The 14,896-nt window shown below is 44.5% G+C and overlaps 1 protein-coding gene across 1 annotated transcript in view; it reads right to left on the minus strand.

Annotated features, from left to right (window-relative positions):
- Positions 1–14,896, minus strand: part of LOC308303411 (SH3 and multiple ankyrin repeat domains protein 1-like) — a gene marked incomplete at its 3' end in the record, with an annotated part of 51,042 nt that overhangs the window by 25,518 nt on the left and 10,628 nt on the right. The window contains exons 8-16 of the mRNA XM_080747769.1: positions 14,693–14,734; positions 12,487–12,603; positions 10,970–11,047; positions 10,789–10,855; positions 9,475–9,647; positions 6,954–7,078; positions 6,096–6,235; positions 4,941–5,054; positions 3,905–3,983 (exon numbers count right to left, since the gene is read on the minus strand). Of these exons, the coding sequence (XP_080603895.1) occupies positions 3,905–3,983; positions 4,941–5,054; positions 6,096–6,235; positions 6,954–7,078; positions 9,475–9,647; positions 10,789–10,855; positions 10,970–11,047; positions 12,487–12,603; positions 14,693–14,734 (935 nt within the window). The remainder of the gene's footprint in view (positions 1–3,904; positions 3,984–4,940; positions 5,055–6,095; positions 6,236–6,953; positions 7,079–9,474; positions 9,648–10,788; positions 10,856–10,969; positions 11,048–12,486; positions 12,604–14,692; positions 14,735–14,896) is intronic.

Consider the following 14,896-nt stretch of genomic DNA (forward strand, 5'->3'; position numbering starts at 1 on the left):
GTGGGGGGAAAAACCACACACACCAGCAACCGGTACAGTTAACACAAGTCTTGGTCCCACTGTACTTCCGGCTGGCTGGGGTGAACCCAGTCACCTGTCATCTAGTTCCGTTTAAAACTGAGGTGATGCCACCTTGATGTGCATGGGTGACACTTTGTCAGACAGCAGAGAGGCTGGCTGGAAAAACAACAACAACAACAACAACGACGACGAAACGGATCACTCAAGGTGCGTAGTATTTTACACATGTTCTCATCCCAACAAAACTGTCATTCCCCACATCCACATGGCTTTCTGAAAAGCAAAGTGCATGAGCTAAGATTTAGCAAGATGTTTTGCTGCCGTTCTGAAGGATCTGGCTTACAGATGAAGATAGACACCACTGAAAAAGAGAATCCTTCAGCATATTCAAACTTAACCTTCATCTCTCTGTTACCATAATAATGTCGTAATAATATTATTCCATATCAAAAGTTTCTACTTACATTGCAATGTAGTGTAGAACATGGAGTTTTCATCACTATGGTATGCAGAACAATACATATATTTTCTTTTTTTAAATAGCAGATACAAGCTCTGTAGATCTGCTATTTTTGAAAAAAAAAGAAGACAAAATTAAAAACGTGAAAATGTGTGGAAATCTTTGAATATATAACTCAAATCTTTGCTTCTGGGGGTCCCTGCCTGGAACAAAATAGTTTGAGATGTGGGTCCGCAGTCAAATACATACAGTAATTCTATCGGTCCTTGACATTAAAAACTTTGAGCACCACAGATACAGAAACATACGCTTTTCAGAAAACCATTAGGATTTAGAAGACATTTTTAGGTATTTTTCAGGTCTTAAAGGAGTAGTTCACCCCCAACACAACTTTTTTTCTATTGATTACTCATGCCATGGAGAGTAGAGTTCAATAATATTTTGGGGTTTTTGTCACATTCCTAAGACAAAAATGTTATTCGAGTAAATTTGCCGTTTCGAAACGGGTCCCCATCCAGAATGAATGGGGGTAAATTTATTGTTATCACATTTTTGTCTTGTGACAAAAAACTAAAAATATTATTGAACTCTACTCTCCATGGCATGAGTAATCAATAGGAAAAAAAAGTCATTTTGGGGGTGAACTACTCCTTTAAAGGAGTAGGAGTAGATGAACTACTCCTTTAAAGGAGTAGTTCACCCCCCCAAATGACATTTTTTCTATCGATTACTCACCCCATGGGGACTGCTGCATTCCTAAGCCAATAATTTGATTATAATAAACATACCCCCATTGATCCCGGATGGAGACCCAAATGCATTTGGGTCTCCATCCGGAATCAATGAGCTTACAAAGAGTCTCCTCAAATTATTGGTTTTAGGGAATAACAAAAACTCAAGTCCCCATGATAATCGATAATAGAAAAAAAGTCATTTTGGGAGTGAACTACTCCTTTAATGGATTAAACTATCCCTTGTAATGTGTCAACTACATTCCATTGTATAGGAGCCATGGTACGCTCCAGGGAAGGTGATTGGAATGTATCAACTACAGTGTATAGGAGCCATGGTACAGTTCGCTGCAGGGAAGGTGACTAGTAAGACCAAGCACTCAGCACTCCAGCCTTCCAACATGACTCATTAGTGGGCTGGTTTGTGTGTGTGCTGTACACAGAATCACACAACAGCAGACTGACGCACACATGCCATGCATATACATACTATAATACACTGGTTCCCAAGCTCAGGACCCATTTGTGGGTCGCGTACACATTTTTTATGGGTACCTTAATTTTTATTTCCTGCGTTTTGTTTTTAACTATTATCTATCTATAAATTATTTCAATTCTACATTTTCAAAAAACATTCTCAAGATTTTTACGATTAAAACCAAATTCAATTACTTTTTGAAGTAATTTCATTAATGATAAGAAAAATATAAGAAATTCCATAAATTATTTTGATTAATGTTTTACTTTTTCTTGTTCTCATGTTATGGAAAATAAAAATAATTGATAACAAAAAAAAAAAAGAAATTCCATAAATTAGAAAACAAATGTTTAAGTGAAAATAGCCGATCTACAAGCCCACAACGCCGTGTGAAGCGATGCGTTGTGAGCTTGTAGATCTGCTGTTTTCACTAGTTTGGGTCCCGGGCAAACGTCTGATCTCTTTTTTGGGTCATGAGCTTAAAAGGTTTGGGAAACCACTGCTATTATAATACATGCACATATCGTACGTATAGCCACACATTTACACACTGTACACGCACACACAAACCCGCACGGCAAAACAGCCACATGCGTGTGTACAGCATATGCAAGCACGTGCAAACACACACACACACACACACACACGCACGTGCACGCGCACACTGTATATCGTCGTTGTCGGGTGGAAACCTTGTACGTCCAAAACCGTTCCTTTTGCATTTATCATTTTAAAAATGATTTAAACTAGTGAAAACAGCCGATCTACAAGCACACAACGCCTCGCGGTGGCCTTGTATGATGAACCAGGGCTTTACTTTGCGAGAAACAAAAAAACATACACATTTGAAACTCAGAGATACGAGGTTTCTGCCCGACAGTGACGACATACAATACGGTATGTATACTATACACATATGCAAATAGACATAGAGCCCAGTGAACTGCAGCTGCCTGAGGCAGGGCTGCAGTATGGTGCTCGCTGATCAGACAGATGCGATGGGGGAGACGGAGAAGAAAAAAAGCCCTCTTCACCATTTACGGCGTTATTCTCCTCGGCGAAAACACAAGCACTATGAAACAGTGGAGCATGCGGACCCAGACTTGGCAGTGTGAAAGTGGACAACACAACACAACACACTATGTTTTCTCTCCCTCTTTTCTCTTGGAGTCTGGAAGGAACAGAATTGAACTGACACACCTGCCTTTTGTACCACAGCACAGCACAGCACAGCACAGCACAGCACAGCACAGCACAGCACAGCACAGCACAGCACAGCACAGCACAGCACAGCAACACAGGAACATACTCCACGCGTTGGCCTCGAATCAACCGAAAACAAACACATGCCAAGAAGACACGAAGACATACGGAGGCAATGAGGCAGGCAGGTGTGCATCAGAGCATACTGTACACACAAGCATGCCTACACAAACACAAATGCACGCACACACGCCACAAACCTCCATGTAAAATCAACCCAACATAATCTACGGCCTTGTATGATGAACCAGGGCTTTACTTTGCGAGAAAAAAAAAACATACAAATTTGAAACTCAGACATACGAGGTTTCTGCCCGACATGCAACCCCCATCGGCCAACCTGGCGCTCCCAGTAGGCCCATCATCGAACACAGCGGCACGGACAGTCTAGGGATGCTGCCCTTCCACTCGTGTGACACAGCACAGCTGCGTCACAGGAGCTTTGACTTAACTGAGAGACAGCAGGCTCAGCTTACTGCTGCCTTAGCACTTGACTTATCTTAGTCAAATCATTTGTTCAAACAACAATAGTAGTAGTAGTAGTAGTACTAGCATTACTACTACTACTACTACTACTACTACTACTACTACTACTACTACTACTACAGCACCTTTCACACATATAATGCAACTCACATGCAGGTCTGGAAACAGGTACTGTATGTAATGTAAAGATGAGACAGCACTGACAAAGTTAACCAATATTCAGCACCGTCATTGTCAGCAGAAAAGAATGAGGGCATATATTATCGATCATCCTAATTGTTTACTGTAGTAATTGCAGGTAGTAAAGGTCACAGGGGAAAGCATCCCTACGACCTTTACCTTTACCGACCTTTATCCATTGACTCTATTCACACGGTGGCATTTTGCTCATACCCTGGTGTGGGGGGGTTCAATGGAGTAAAGTATGTCAAAAATGGCCAACATGTGAATCTGGTCCATTCTTACCTGGGGCCATCAATTCCGTCATAGGCTCCCACAGTGACGTTTCGGAACAACTTCCTCTTGGCTTTCTCACTGCGTGACTCTGGAAGAGAAGCACACACAGGCACAGTGACGTGGGCGCATCACGACTTTCAGCCAATTTCCTCCCGACACGTTCTTTGTCTTTCTATAGACGCGTTGCCTTTTTAGCAACACGTCTGTACACTGAATGCAATGTGTTACTTATGCTGGCGGTCGCGTATACCGTATATGGCAACAGTAGCTCTGTGCAGTCACAGCAGGCACGTGCACACATAGACATCAAAGGGGGCTTGAGCCCCCGCCCTTTTATCCATCTGTAAAAAGTGCCCTCTCAAGATAACAAATGCAGTTTTTACTAAGGTGAAAGAGACGCAAATGCCCCCTTTCCATGCCATTCCTGAACTTTAATGCAGCATCTTATGTTGAAAATTTACCCTCTCTGTGTAGAAGTCAAACATTGAAAATATAGTCGACCTCCAAGCTCACAACACGTTGCGCTGCAACGCGTTGTGAGCTTGGAGGTCTGCTATTTTCAATATTTTCACCAAAAGGCCCTTTTAGAAATGTCAGCCCCCGCCTCTCTAATATTCTCTGCACGTCCCTGAGTCACACCATGCATCCCTTAGATTTACGGCAATACCCTGCTTCCTGTTAATTAAAAAGTAAAGCCCTTTGCACACAGGCGCGTTTAACCGCACGGATAAAACGGACAATATAATTTTTTGAAAAGAAAACAATGATTCTCTATGACCTCATGCACACCGGCTCCGAATTAGCCGTGCGACGAGTGGCTGCCGCCGTGCGTTTTTCTCTCGATCGAACCCAGTTCGATTTGTGCGTCTTGTCGCATGCGGTAAAAAACTCATCACTCCTTTTATGACTCCTTTTTGGATCCGCAGCGCCGATTCCGCACAGCCTTGCACACCAAATCCAATGCGTTTTATTCATGCCGCAAACGAAAAAAACGCAACTGTCCTGTGTGCAAAGGGCTTAACTCTATTAAGATGAGACCTCCCACCTGGTCGATTGTCCTTATTGGGTGGCGCCACCTCCTCCACGCATTCAGACGGGAACCAGCCAGTACGACCTTTCACTGTGCCCTCCCAGTAGCCTCCTTCTCCTACACTCAACACTGAGAGAGAGAGAGACACACACAGAACGAGAGTGAACTAGAAAGAAAGGTGCCATTCTGGGAAATTGCAAGTGTGGTTGCACTGACGCGAGTCTCGAGGAATCCACTGGGAAGCATAATCCAAGTTCCCCCGAAATGTTTCGCCACACAAACAAGCTGGAGGGGCGAGAATACGTGAAGCATGACCACCAATCCTGTCTGATTGGGCATTATATTGTCCAGGATATCTGGCCTTACAACCCAGATCACTTCAGTTAAAAAGGTTAAGAAAAAAACAGGTTCACTTTAAGGCCCGTTCCCACTGGGCGCGATAACGATAAAGATAATGATAAAAAATATAGTTTTCAATTGAAGTGGATGGTACCGTCCACACCACAACGATAAATCCGTCATAATTGATGTGAACGCCGACATATCGCTATCGTTATCTTTATCGTGTCCGTTGGGAATGAAGCTTTAGCTGGCTGGCATAAAAGTTCTGGGACCAAGAACAATAGTGTGTTGCCTATAGCAACCACACTAATGAGTGAAAGTGAGAGAGAGAGAGAGAGAGAGAGAGAGAGAGAGAGAGAGAGAGAGAGAGAGAGAGAGATGATGAGACTGAAAGTCATCCAAATGCAGGCACGTGCACACATAGACATCAAAGGGGGCTTGAGCCCCTGCCCTTTTATCCATCTGTAAAAAGTGCCCTCTCTAGACCACGAATGCAGCTTTTACTATGGTGAAAGAAAAGCAAATGCCCCCATTTCCATGCCATACCTGAAGGCAGCATTCAAGAGAATTGCCTTGTCCAAACACTCCTGAACTTGAATGCAGCATCTTATGTTGAAAGAATTGCCCTCTCTGTGTGGAAATCCATGTTGTACTCCAGTATTCACTGGTGATTATGCTTAATTCAATGTTGTGAGCTTGGAGGTCTGCTATTTTCGATATTTTCACCAAAAGGCCCTTTTAGAAATGTCAGCCCCTGCCTCTCTAACAATCTCTGCACGTCCCTGTCCAAAAGTCCACTCTGAACCTGTCCCGTTGACTCGACCTCACCTTTCACTTTGTCTCCTTTGCTGAAGGAGAGCTCTCTGTCTCCGCTGGCGTTGTGGCCACGCGTGGCTACGTAGACCCTCCCTGGCACCGCACTGTACATACGCCTCATCTGCCCCCCGCCACCCCCTCCTGAGGTCACACTACACAGAGAGAGAGAGAGAGAGAGAGAGAGAGAGAGAGAGAGAGAGAGAGAGAGAGAGAGAGAGAGGCACAGAGAAAGCAAGAAAGGGAGAAAAGGGGGAGGGAAATAAAGTGAGTATGTGGGATAGATTATGTCTAATTGTGAATGTTCAATAATAAGTTCTTATTAACACATGATTTATGTTATTTTATTCAGACTCTAATCGTTTACTCTTCTATTCTTTTTCAAAAACTTTTTTTTTTTTTTTCCGATTAGGATCCATTTGAAAATCTCAAAAGCACTCTCAGTCCACCCATCTGACCACTCAGATAGGTGGGCTGCAGTTTATTCTAATCGATCGATGATTCAATTGTGTTGTGGCTTGGATCAACGGAACTAATGTAGTATACCGTCGTTGTCGGGTGATAACCTTGTATGTCCAAAACCATTCGTTTATATCATTTAAAAAAATTTACGAAAGCAGATCTACAAGCACACAACGCCTCGCGGTGCGAGGCGTTTTGTGCTTGTAGATCGTCTGTTTTCACTACTTTTGTGCGACAGCCTTGTCTGATGAAGCAGGGCTTTACTTCGCAAAAAAAAACGTACACATTTTAAACTTGGAGATACAAGGTTCCTGGCCGACAGTGACGATACTTTAAGTTCCTAATTATTGATATCACAATGGAACTACAACCTTGGGGATCGTTATACAGTCACTGTCATTGGCTGCTCACCCCTGCCTGCCTCTTGGCTGCCGTTGTCTCTCCTCGGTGTCGCTGTGAACTCCTCTGCCCCTGGAGGGGGAGCGGGTCCGAGTTCGGGGGCTGCTGGAGCTCCTCATGCCCATCGACGCTCTGCGCTACAAGATACAAACAATGCACGTCACATTACTGTAGTATGTGGAGCGAGAGCCAACAGGGTACGTTACTGTTGTAATACATCAGAACAATGGGTTTCAAAATCAGCTAAGAGTTAAAGACGTGTTTGATGCTAGAAAATTAAGATGAGACGGCACTGAAATCGGTGGAGCATGTGTGACCTGCTCAACAATAATCGGACTGACTTTTCAAATGGTGCCTGTAATAGAGGTATGTGCATGCATAAAGTGAGTGGCAAATCGAGTGGCAAAGTGAGTTTAACGTCGTTAATGTCATTTTCTGATGATGATGATGTCAAGCGCATACCCTCTATAGACAAACAACAAACACAAGTGATGTGCAGTGGGAGAGAGAAGACTCTAACTAACTCTAACTCTAGCAGGTAACATGCAAGTAGACGTCACAGCTACAGTCTCAGAAGTCATAAAAACAACAACTACCTATGACGTTCTCCTCTGAATCAGTGTTGATTTCATCGACTAAAACTATGACAAAAAATGTTTGTCGACTGCGTTTTTTTCACTGACGAAAACTAAATAAAAACTAAGCTGTGATGACTAAAACTAAGACCAACTAATATTGACAATTCTGTCAACACAATAAAAACTAGACTAAAATCGCGGGGGGCACGGTGGCGCAGTCAGTAGTGCTGTCGCCTCACAGCTAGAAGGTCCTGGGTTCGATTCCCGCCGGGGGACACTGTGGGCGCTGGGGGCGTGTTCCCTCCTCCGCGTCATCAGTGCCCACACCCTAGGTGGGGTTGGCAAAAGGGCCTTTCTGTGTGGAGTTTGCATGTTCTCCCCGTGTCTCCTAGGGTAGATACCCTCACAAAAACATGCAGTAATCCTGGTCTCTATAAAGCCTCCCCCTGGCCAGCCGGGGCGCCTGATGGAGGGGAATGGAACTGGTTGGAATAACGTGTTCCTTCCACGCGCTACGTCCAACCGGGGAAGCTCCCCCTGTCAGGTGATAAGAAGCGGCCTGCTCACTCCTCATGCATTGAAGGAAGCATGAGCTCAGTTCGGGGCCCTCCCCAGGTTGGCAGAGGGAGAGTAGAGCCCAGGATCACAGCTTAGGCAATTGGCACCGGGTGAAAAAAATGGGTTACAAAAATCGTGGGATAAAAATTTAAGAAAAAAAAAAAAACTAGACTAAAATGTTGGGGATGGACTATAGTGGAGAAGAGAGTCATTTTATGTTTGGTTGCTATCCGGTGTTGCGTGCTGAAAATAGCCGATCTACAAGCTCTCAACGCGTCGCAACGCAAGTGTAAAATCAGTCATTACGATGCCATCAAGGCCTGCCAAAATACATTTTAGTCGACTAAATCAACTGTAGATTTAGGGTCGATTCACACTCTAATAAGGAGCCTAACTAATTTCGGTTCGGGAGGGCTCCCCAAACCAAAATTATTTAAGTTCGGGGGGAGTTCATTCATACTTTCTTAACAGCTAGTGCCGAAGTCGCTTGTAAATATTGGAGGTCCATGGCATGACAAAGTTTGTGGCCGAAAAATGAGCTTAGCAGGACGGATACATATCTAACTGTCCCTCGCGACTGCACGCTGAATGACTGGAGGTCCAGACCAGTGAGCAGCAGCAGCACCAGATGGAGACGGGGTCTTTCTCACTCACTCTCACACACGCGAGCTCTGTCGAAAACATTTAATCTACAAGCTCACATTATAGACATGCCACCTCTCTTTCGTGGACGTGACAGGTTTTGAGCTAGCAGATCGGCTACCTATCAACACGGAACACTAGCAAAGTTGTGTTAAGCTCTTCTTTTCTCTTTAAAACGGTCAGCGACTAGCGAGACACACAGCAACGGTGCGTGTGTGTGTGTGTGTGTGTGTGTGTGTGTGTGTGTGTGTGTGTCGCGTGCCTCCCTCATCTCCAGCCAGAGCCAGCTGACAATGTATCCGCTATGCGACGCTCAATACACGGCCACACAAGCATTTGGAAGTCGGCGTGTCTCCCTCTCAAACGACCGCTGTTTCCTTGGCTTCACGGCTGAAAATATGAACTTGAAGCCAGGCTGAATGAATGAGAAGACACCGCTGAGTACCGAAATTAAGTCGCAACATTTCGGCAGCACCGAGGAACCGAGTTTAGTCGGTTGACGCCCCCCGAACCGGGGGAGGCGAACCATATTTGGTTTCGCCTAGTGCCGAACCGAAATAAGTTAGGCTCTTTATAAGAATGTGAATCGACCCTAAGTCGCCTAAAATCTTATGATATTATTCAGTCAACTAAAACTAGACTAAAACTAAAACGTTTCAGCTGACTAAATTATAACTACAACTAAAGTACATTTTATTCAAAAGACTATGAACTAAATCAAAATTGTCAAAAACAAACAACAGTGCTCTGAATACCTGTGCAGGGAAGGGGTTGGTGGCGGTCTTATGGGGCTGTGCCAGGGGGTCAGGCTGGATGGTGTTATCGCTGTTGGCTCGCAGCAAGGGGTGGGGCTGGAGCAGGGCGAGGGCCAGCGTGCGGGCACTCTCTTGGCGCATGGGAACATACTTTGGGGATTCCAAAAAGGGCACTGAGGATAGAGAGGTGTGAGGGGTTGATATTGAGGTTTGTGGCGGGGGGCGGGGGAGAGGTGGAGGGAGGGACAGAGGAAGGATGTCTGTGAGGGTTACAGTAGTAATCAACATATGAAGTCAAATAAACCTCTATAGACCATAAAGTTATACTTTCCATTGTAATTTTTTATACATTTTTATTAAATATTTTTGAACATGTTCCCAATTTAGAAATGTCTCTCTCCTGTGTGTATAGTCCCTGTCACTGTGCCACCCAGGCACATGCACACATAGACATCAAAGGGGGCTTGAGCCCCTGCCCTTTTATCAGGCTGTAAAAATGTGCCCTCTCCAGATGTTGGCAGCACTGCATGATATAGTGAAAATAGCCGACCTCCAAGCTCACAACGCGTCGCAGATTTTCAATATTTTCACCAAAAGCCCTATTAGTTCAGCCCCTGCCTCTCTAACATTCTCTGCATGTCCCTGGTGCCACCCCTACTTGTTGGTCTTGGGGAGGCTGTAGATAACCACGATACAGTGGCCAGACGCTTCTTTTCACCTGACAATGACGAATTTCACAGATAGCGCACAACACATGTGGTGTGTGCAGGAACATGCAGGGCCGTAGCGCGCCTAATCGGCGCTCTAGGCGAGCTCTCTCGAATGCGCCCCCCCACTCCCGCGCGATTTTTGCGGGTTTTGCCGTGAATTTAGTCGGTTTTGGGTCGGTTTTGGGCTGGTTTGGGTCCACTCCCTCCATTTCGGCGCCCCCTCGGCGCCCCCTCTAGGCTGGCGCTCTAGGCGACCGCCTAGTCCGCCTATAGCTAAAAACGGCCCTGGGAACATGCCATCCCTCCCACTTCTACTCCATTGAACAGGCACCGTGACCAACCTGTAGAGGTCGCTAGTCTCAAAATAGAGGACGCCATCCCCACCAGCAAACATGGCCAAAAGTGTTTGCTGGAGGCAGCCGTGTAGGCAGCCCAGTCTCAACAGTGGTGGGCAGGTACAGTACCGCTGTGCCACCCAGGTGCCCTTACATTATAATTTATGTAAAGAAACATACACTATTTGTAGATTACAAATTGTGAATCCAGGGGATTTATTGTTCACAGGCAGTGGGATTTAAGGCAGGGGGACAACATGAAGGCTTACCTACGTCAGAATCTCGATGGTTTTTGATTATTTCCCCAAGTTCAAAATGACCGGACATTACAGCGACCTGCAACAGAAAGACGCACACGTGCATGTAAACATACTGTACAGTATATACACACACATTTACAAATTCAAATATGACAACTAAGACAAGCTAAATACAAAACATGTTCATTACCTGGAATGGGGTTTGCCCATGTTTGTTCTTTGCCTCCTTACTGGCTCCCCTGTACAGAAGGACACGCAAACAGCTTTCCTGATTGGACAGAAAGTGAGACAGATAATGCTTGGTTAATTTAATTTCCGTGTGAGTTTTATGTAAAAGACAAAAAAAGTGCAGTGATAAGTGTTTAATATACAGTAAATCCCCCCCCAAAAAAATAACATTACAGCAGGGGTCTTCAACAGAGTTACTACAGGGGGTCCTTCAAATCTTTGTGTGATAAAAACTTTTTTCTCCTTTTTTTTTATTAACCACTTGAACCATAGCGTCCATATTCTGAGAACTTTACCCAATAATAGCTGATCTACAAGCTCACAACGCCTCGCCGCACACAGCTTGTAGATTGGCTATTTTTGGCAAATAGCTTTGGTGTAGAGGGGTAAAAGAGCAGACTACGTACAGAGTGAAATGTCATGTTTATTAAGTATTGACTGTTGTTTCACGTGGTTAAATATCTGAAAGCATTAACATGAATCCAAAATACACTGATGACTGTGCTGTCAAACAATGAAACTATATGGAATCTATGAAAAAGGTTGTGGGGGTCCCTGCTTCATCTCTCTCTCAACTGAGGGGTCCTTGGCCTGAAAACGTTGAAGACCCCTGCATTACAGTAAATGTTATGTTAATGGCCATTGTTTTCTTTTACTCAGTGTACAAATGTAACAAACAAAGGTTACATTGGGTTACATTTATACACCATCAGAGCTAAATTAAAACATTGTGTACAGCAAGGTTCCCCAATAGGCAGCCCTACTGACTGGCCCCCACCAATCCCAGTAATAATGGTGGTATAAGAGCAGCAACAACACTAGTATATCGTCGTTGTCGGGTGGAAACCTCGTATCTCGAAATGTGTAAGTTCTTTCGCAAAGTAAAGCCCTGCTTCATCATACAAGGCCGTCTCACAAAAGTAGTGAAAACAGCAGATCTACAAGCACTACAACAGCAGATCTACAAGCACACAACGCCTCGCGGTGCGAGGCGTTGTGTGCTTGTAGATCGGCTGTTTTCACTAGTTTAAATCATTTTTGGAGTGGTGAAAGCACTCCCAATAGACAGGTATGTCTGTGGGTGGCTGGCTATGTGGCTGGCTGGCTGGCTGGCTATGTCTGTAGCCTGGCAATACCTCTAGTGGCCACACACAACTCACATGTTAAAGGAGGGGTGCTGTTTAGCAGGCCAGGCACACTCAACACGCACACACGCACACACATGGTATAGCTGCTCAGATTCACCACTCCACTTCGAACCGAGGTTTGATTTTTTAAATGATAAATGCAAAACGGTTTTGGACATACAAGATTTTCACCCGACGACGACGATATCTGAACTGTCGCTGGAGTAGCGGGAACGCCACCGTCGCCCCCTGCAATGTTGTGGCCCTCGGCTTGGTAACGGCCCTTGGGGAAAACTAATTGGGGAACCCTGGTGTACAGTATATGTTGCTCTGTTTCTGTTTCCATACTTGCCTTATTGTACAGGGCACACATGTGAAGTGCAGTGTTCCCTGAGGCATTCTGGGAGGCGGTGTCAGACCCATAAAACAGAAGGTGTTCCAAGTGCTGGGCAAGGCCATTCTGGCAAGCCTTTCAATAGAAACGGATGCAAAGGAAACAGCTCAGAACTGGAAGGATCGTAACATATAACAAGCGGCATCGGGACACACACTCTCTCTGAAAATCAGAGAGTGTGTAAATGGACAAATGAACACGTTTATCCACATGTACCCAGTTAATGTACTATACTGTAATGTACTGTCTACATTAATTTAAGTGGGTTATGATAAGTACTATTGTAAAAGAGATGGAGAAAGGTGGATGGAAGAAAGAAAGGTGGAAAAAAAGAAAAAAGGTGGAAAGAAAGGTGGAAAGAAAGAAAGAAAGAAGGGTAGAAAAGTAGAAAGGGAGAAAGGGAGAAAGAAAGAAAGAAAGAAAGGGAGAAAGAAAGAAACAAAGACAAAATATAGGAGGAAAAGAAAAACAGAATAATATCTCAGAACTACATTTAGAACCCAAATTACCCTTAGAGAAATACAGGTCAGAGCAGAGGGAATAAAGGCGTTGATTACATCTGTATGAACAGCGACAACCAAGAAAAACAACAGAAAGGAGCCTCCAACATGACAACAGGTTTCCTCATATTTTTGTGCAGCAGAGTGAATTGATAGTCTTCAGGACAGGTTCAGAGCGAATTCAAATAACATTCAATAAAAACGAAATGAAAGATCAAAGCCAAAGTAAAGTAGCACGACAGCCGGCTTGCAGGCCAAAGCACACCTCTGCTTCCATTTGGCTGCTTATGTAAATTATGAGCAAGCATCAGACATACTACTAAAAAACAAGAAAGGGGCTCTCAGCTGAACACATATCTCTGCCAGGCCAGGTGGCCTAACTACAGTAGGGCTGTCTAAGAGACACTGGCAGGGATGATGTGCGCCATTGCTTCAACCCAACAACATGTTGTTGGAGGCAATCCAGTAGGTAAGTTGTTACTTTGGCACATGTGGGCTTTAAATAAACAGCATGTCTGTACAAAGCGCATACGACATAAGTGCGCCTGTGTCTCCGCCTGCGTGCGGCAGGGCACATGCACGTATGCATGGCATAGGTATCTCAGTCCCTCTGTCTGTGTGCGGTTCATGCATGAGGTGGTCTCTCTTTGTCTTTGCGCGTGATGCGTGTGGACACGTTGCGCAACACTCTCTGTCTGTCAGACGAATTGTAAAACCGTGGTGTCAGATGAAGCACGCTTTCTCTTGCTACCAGTAGATCCCATGTGCCAGATGGGCAGCTATAGCAACCGATTGGCCATAGCCTCGCGGAAATGTATGCCATAGCCTGGAGGGACAGAGGGTCTGAGATTATGAACAGAAATAACATAGTTGTTGTTGACGGATTGGAGATCTTCTAGGCTTGCTGGCAACGTGCACAAGAAATATGACACTGATTGGTGTAGTAGTTTGTAGTAGTAGTCACACACATACAGTACACATAAACACATAGACACAGGAGAGAAAACATACTGTCCGACCCTGCCGTTCCAGCCTGGCGGAGATGATAACTATACTATTACTAGCAATGCATCCATATGAGCACACTAATAATACAAATATAACACACTGTTCCCACTTGATGTGAGCACACTAATAGTAATAAAACACAGTGTTCCAACTTGATGCAATAGTAAGCAGGATTAGCTTGAGACAGTTTCTCCTGATTTGTTGTGTTTCTTTAGTTTTCATTTTTGCTTTATTTCTCTTTTTGTATTACTCCGACCGTAGGAATGCTTGACAGGGTATTTTAACCACTCCATCTGTCTGTGTGACTTGTGTACAATATCATTTGATTTTCATGACGTTTGGTGAAAATGATCAGTAGGCTACTCTAAAGAGAAAGGAGAAGATTATTAACTATTGTGTCGAAAATCTCAAGAACTGTCAAGTTCACAATTAAGGCCAAGGACAAAATTAACCTACATAATCAGGAAATATCTCTATACATATCTCAGGAAAAGAGTGATGTAGAACAAGAGATGTTGGTGCATTTGCTTAATATAAGTTATGAATAATTTATTTCTGCCCTGTGCAGCCATCAGCGGTCTCTTTGTGGCAGTGGGCGGCTCTCTCAAAGCTTGATGAGGATGGATGGATGGATGGATGGGCAGGGTGATGGGTACCTTATGTATCTCTTGCATTCCATATTCCTCTTCATCCCTGTGCTATTTGGAAACAGGAGGGAGGGAAGGAGGGGCAGATAATGGAGAGATGAGTGAGACAGAATGTGCCTCAACTTAGGGGGCGGGAAGAGAGAGGGCCATGAGAGAAGAGTCAGAAAGTGTAGAGGGACAGAAGTGATGTTAAATGAATACAACGTCGATAAG

This window comes from Nannobrachium achirus (genome assembly GCF_963921795.1).
Source record: "Nannobrachium achirus genome assembly, chromosome: 18".
NCBI classification, from domain to species: Eukaryota; Metazoa; Chordata; class Actinopteri; order Myctophiformes; family Myctophidae; genus Nannobrachium; species Nannobrachium achirus.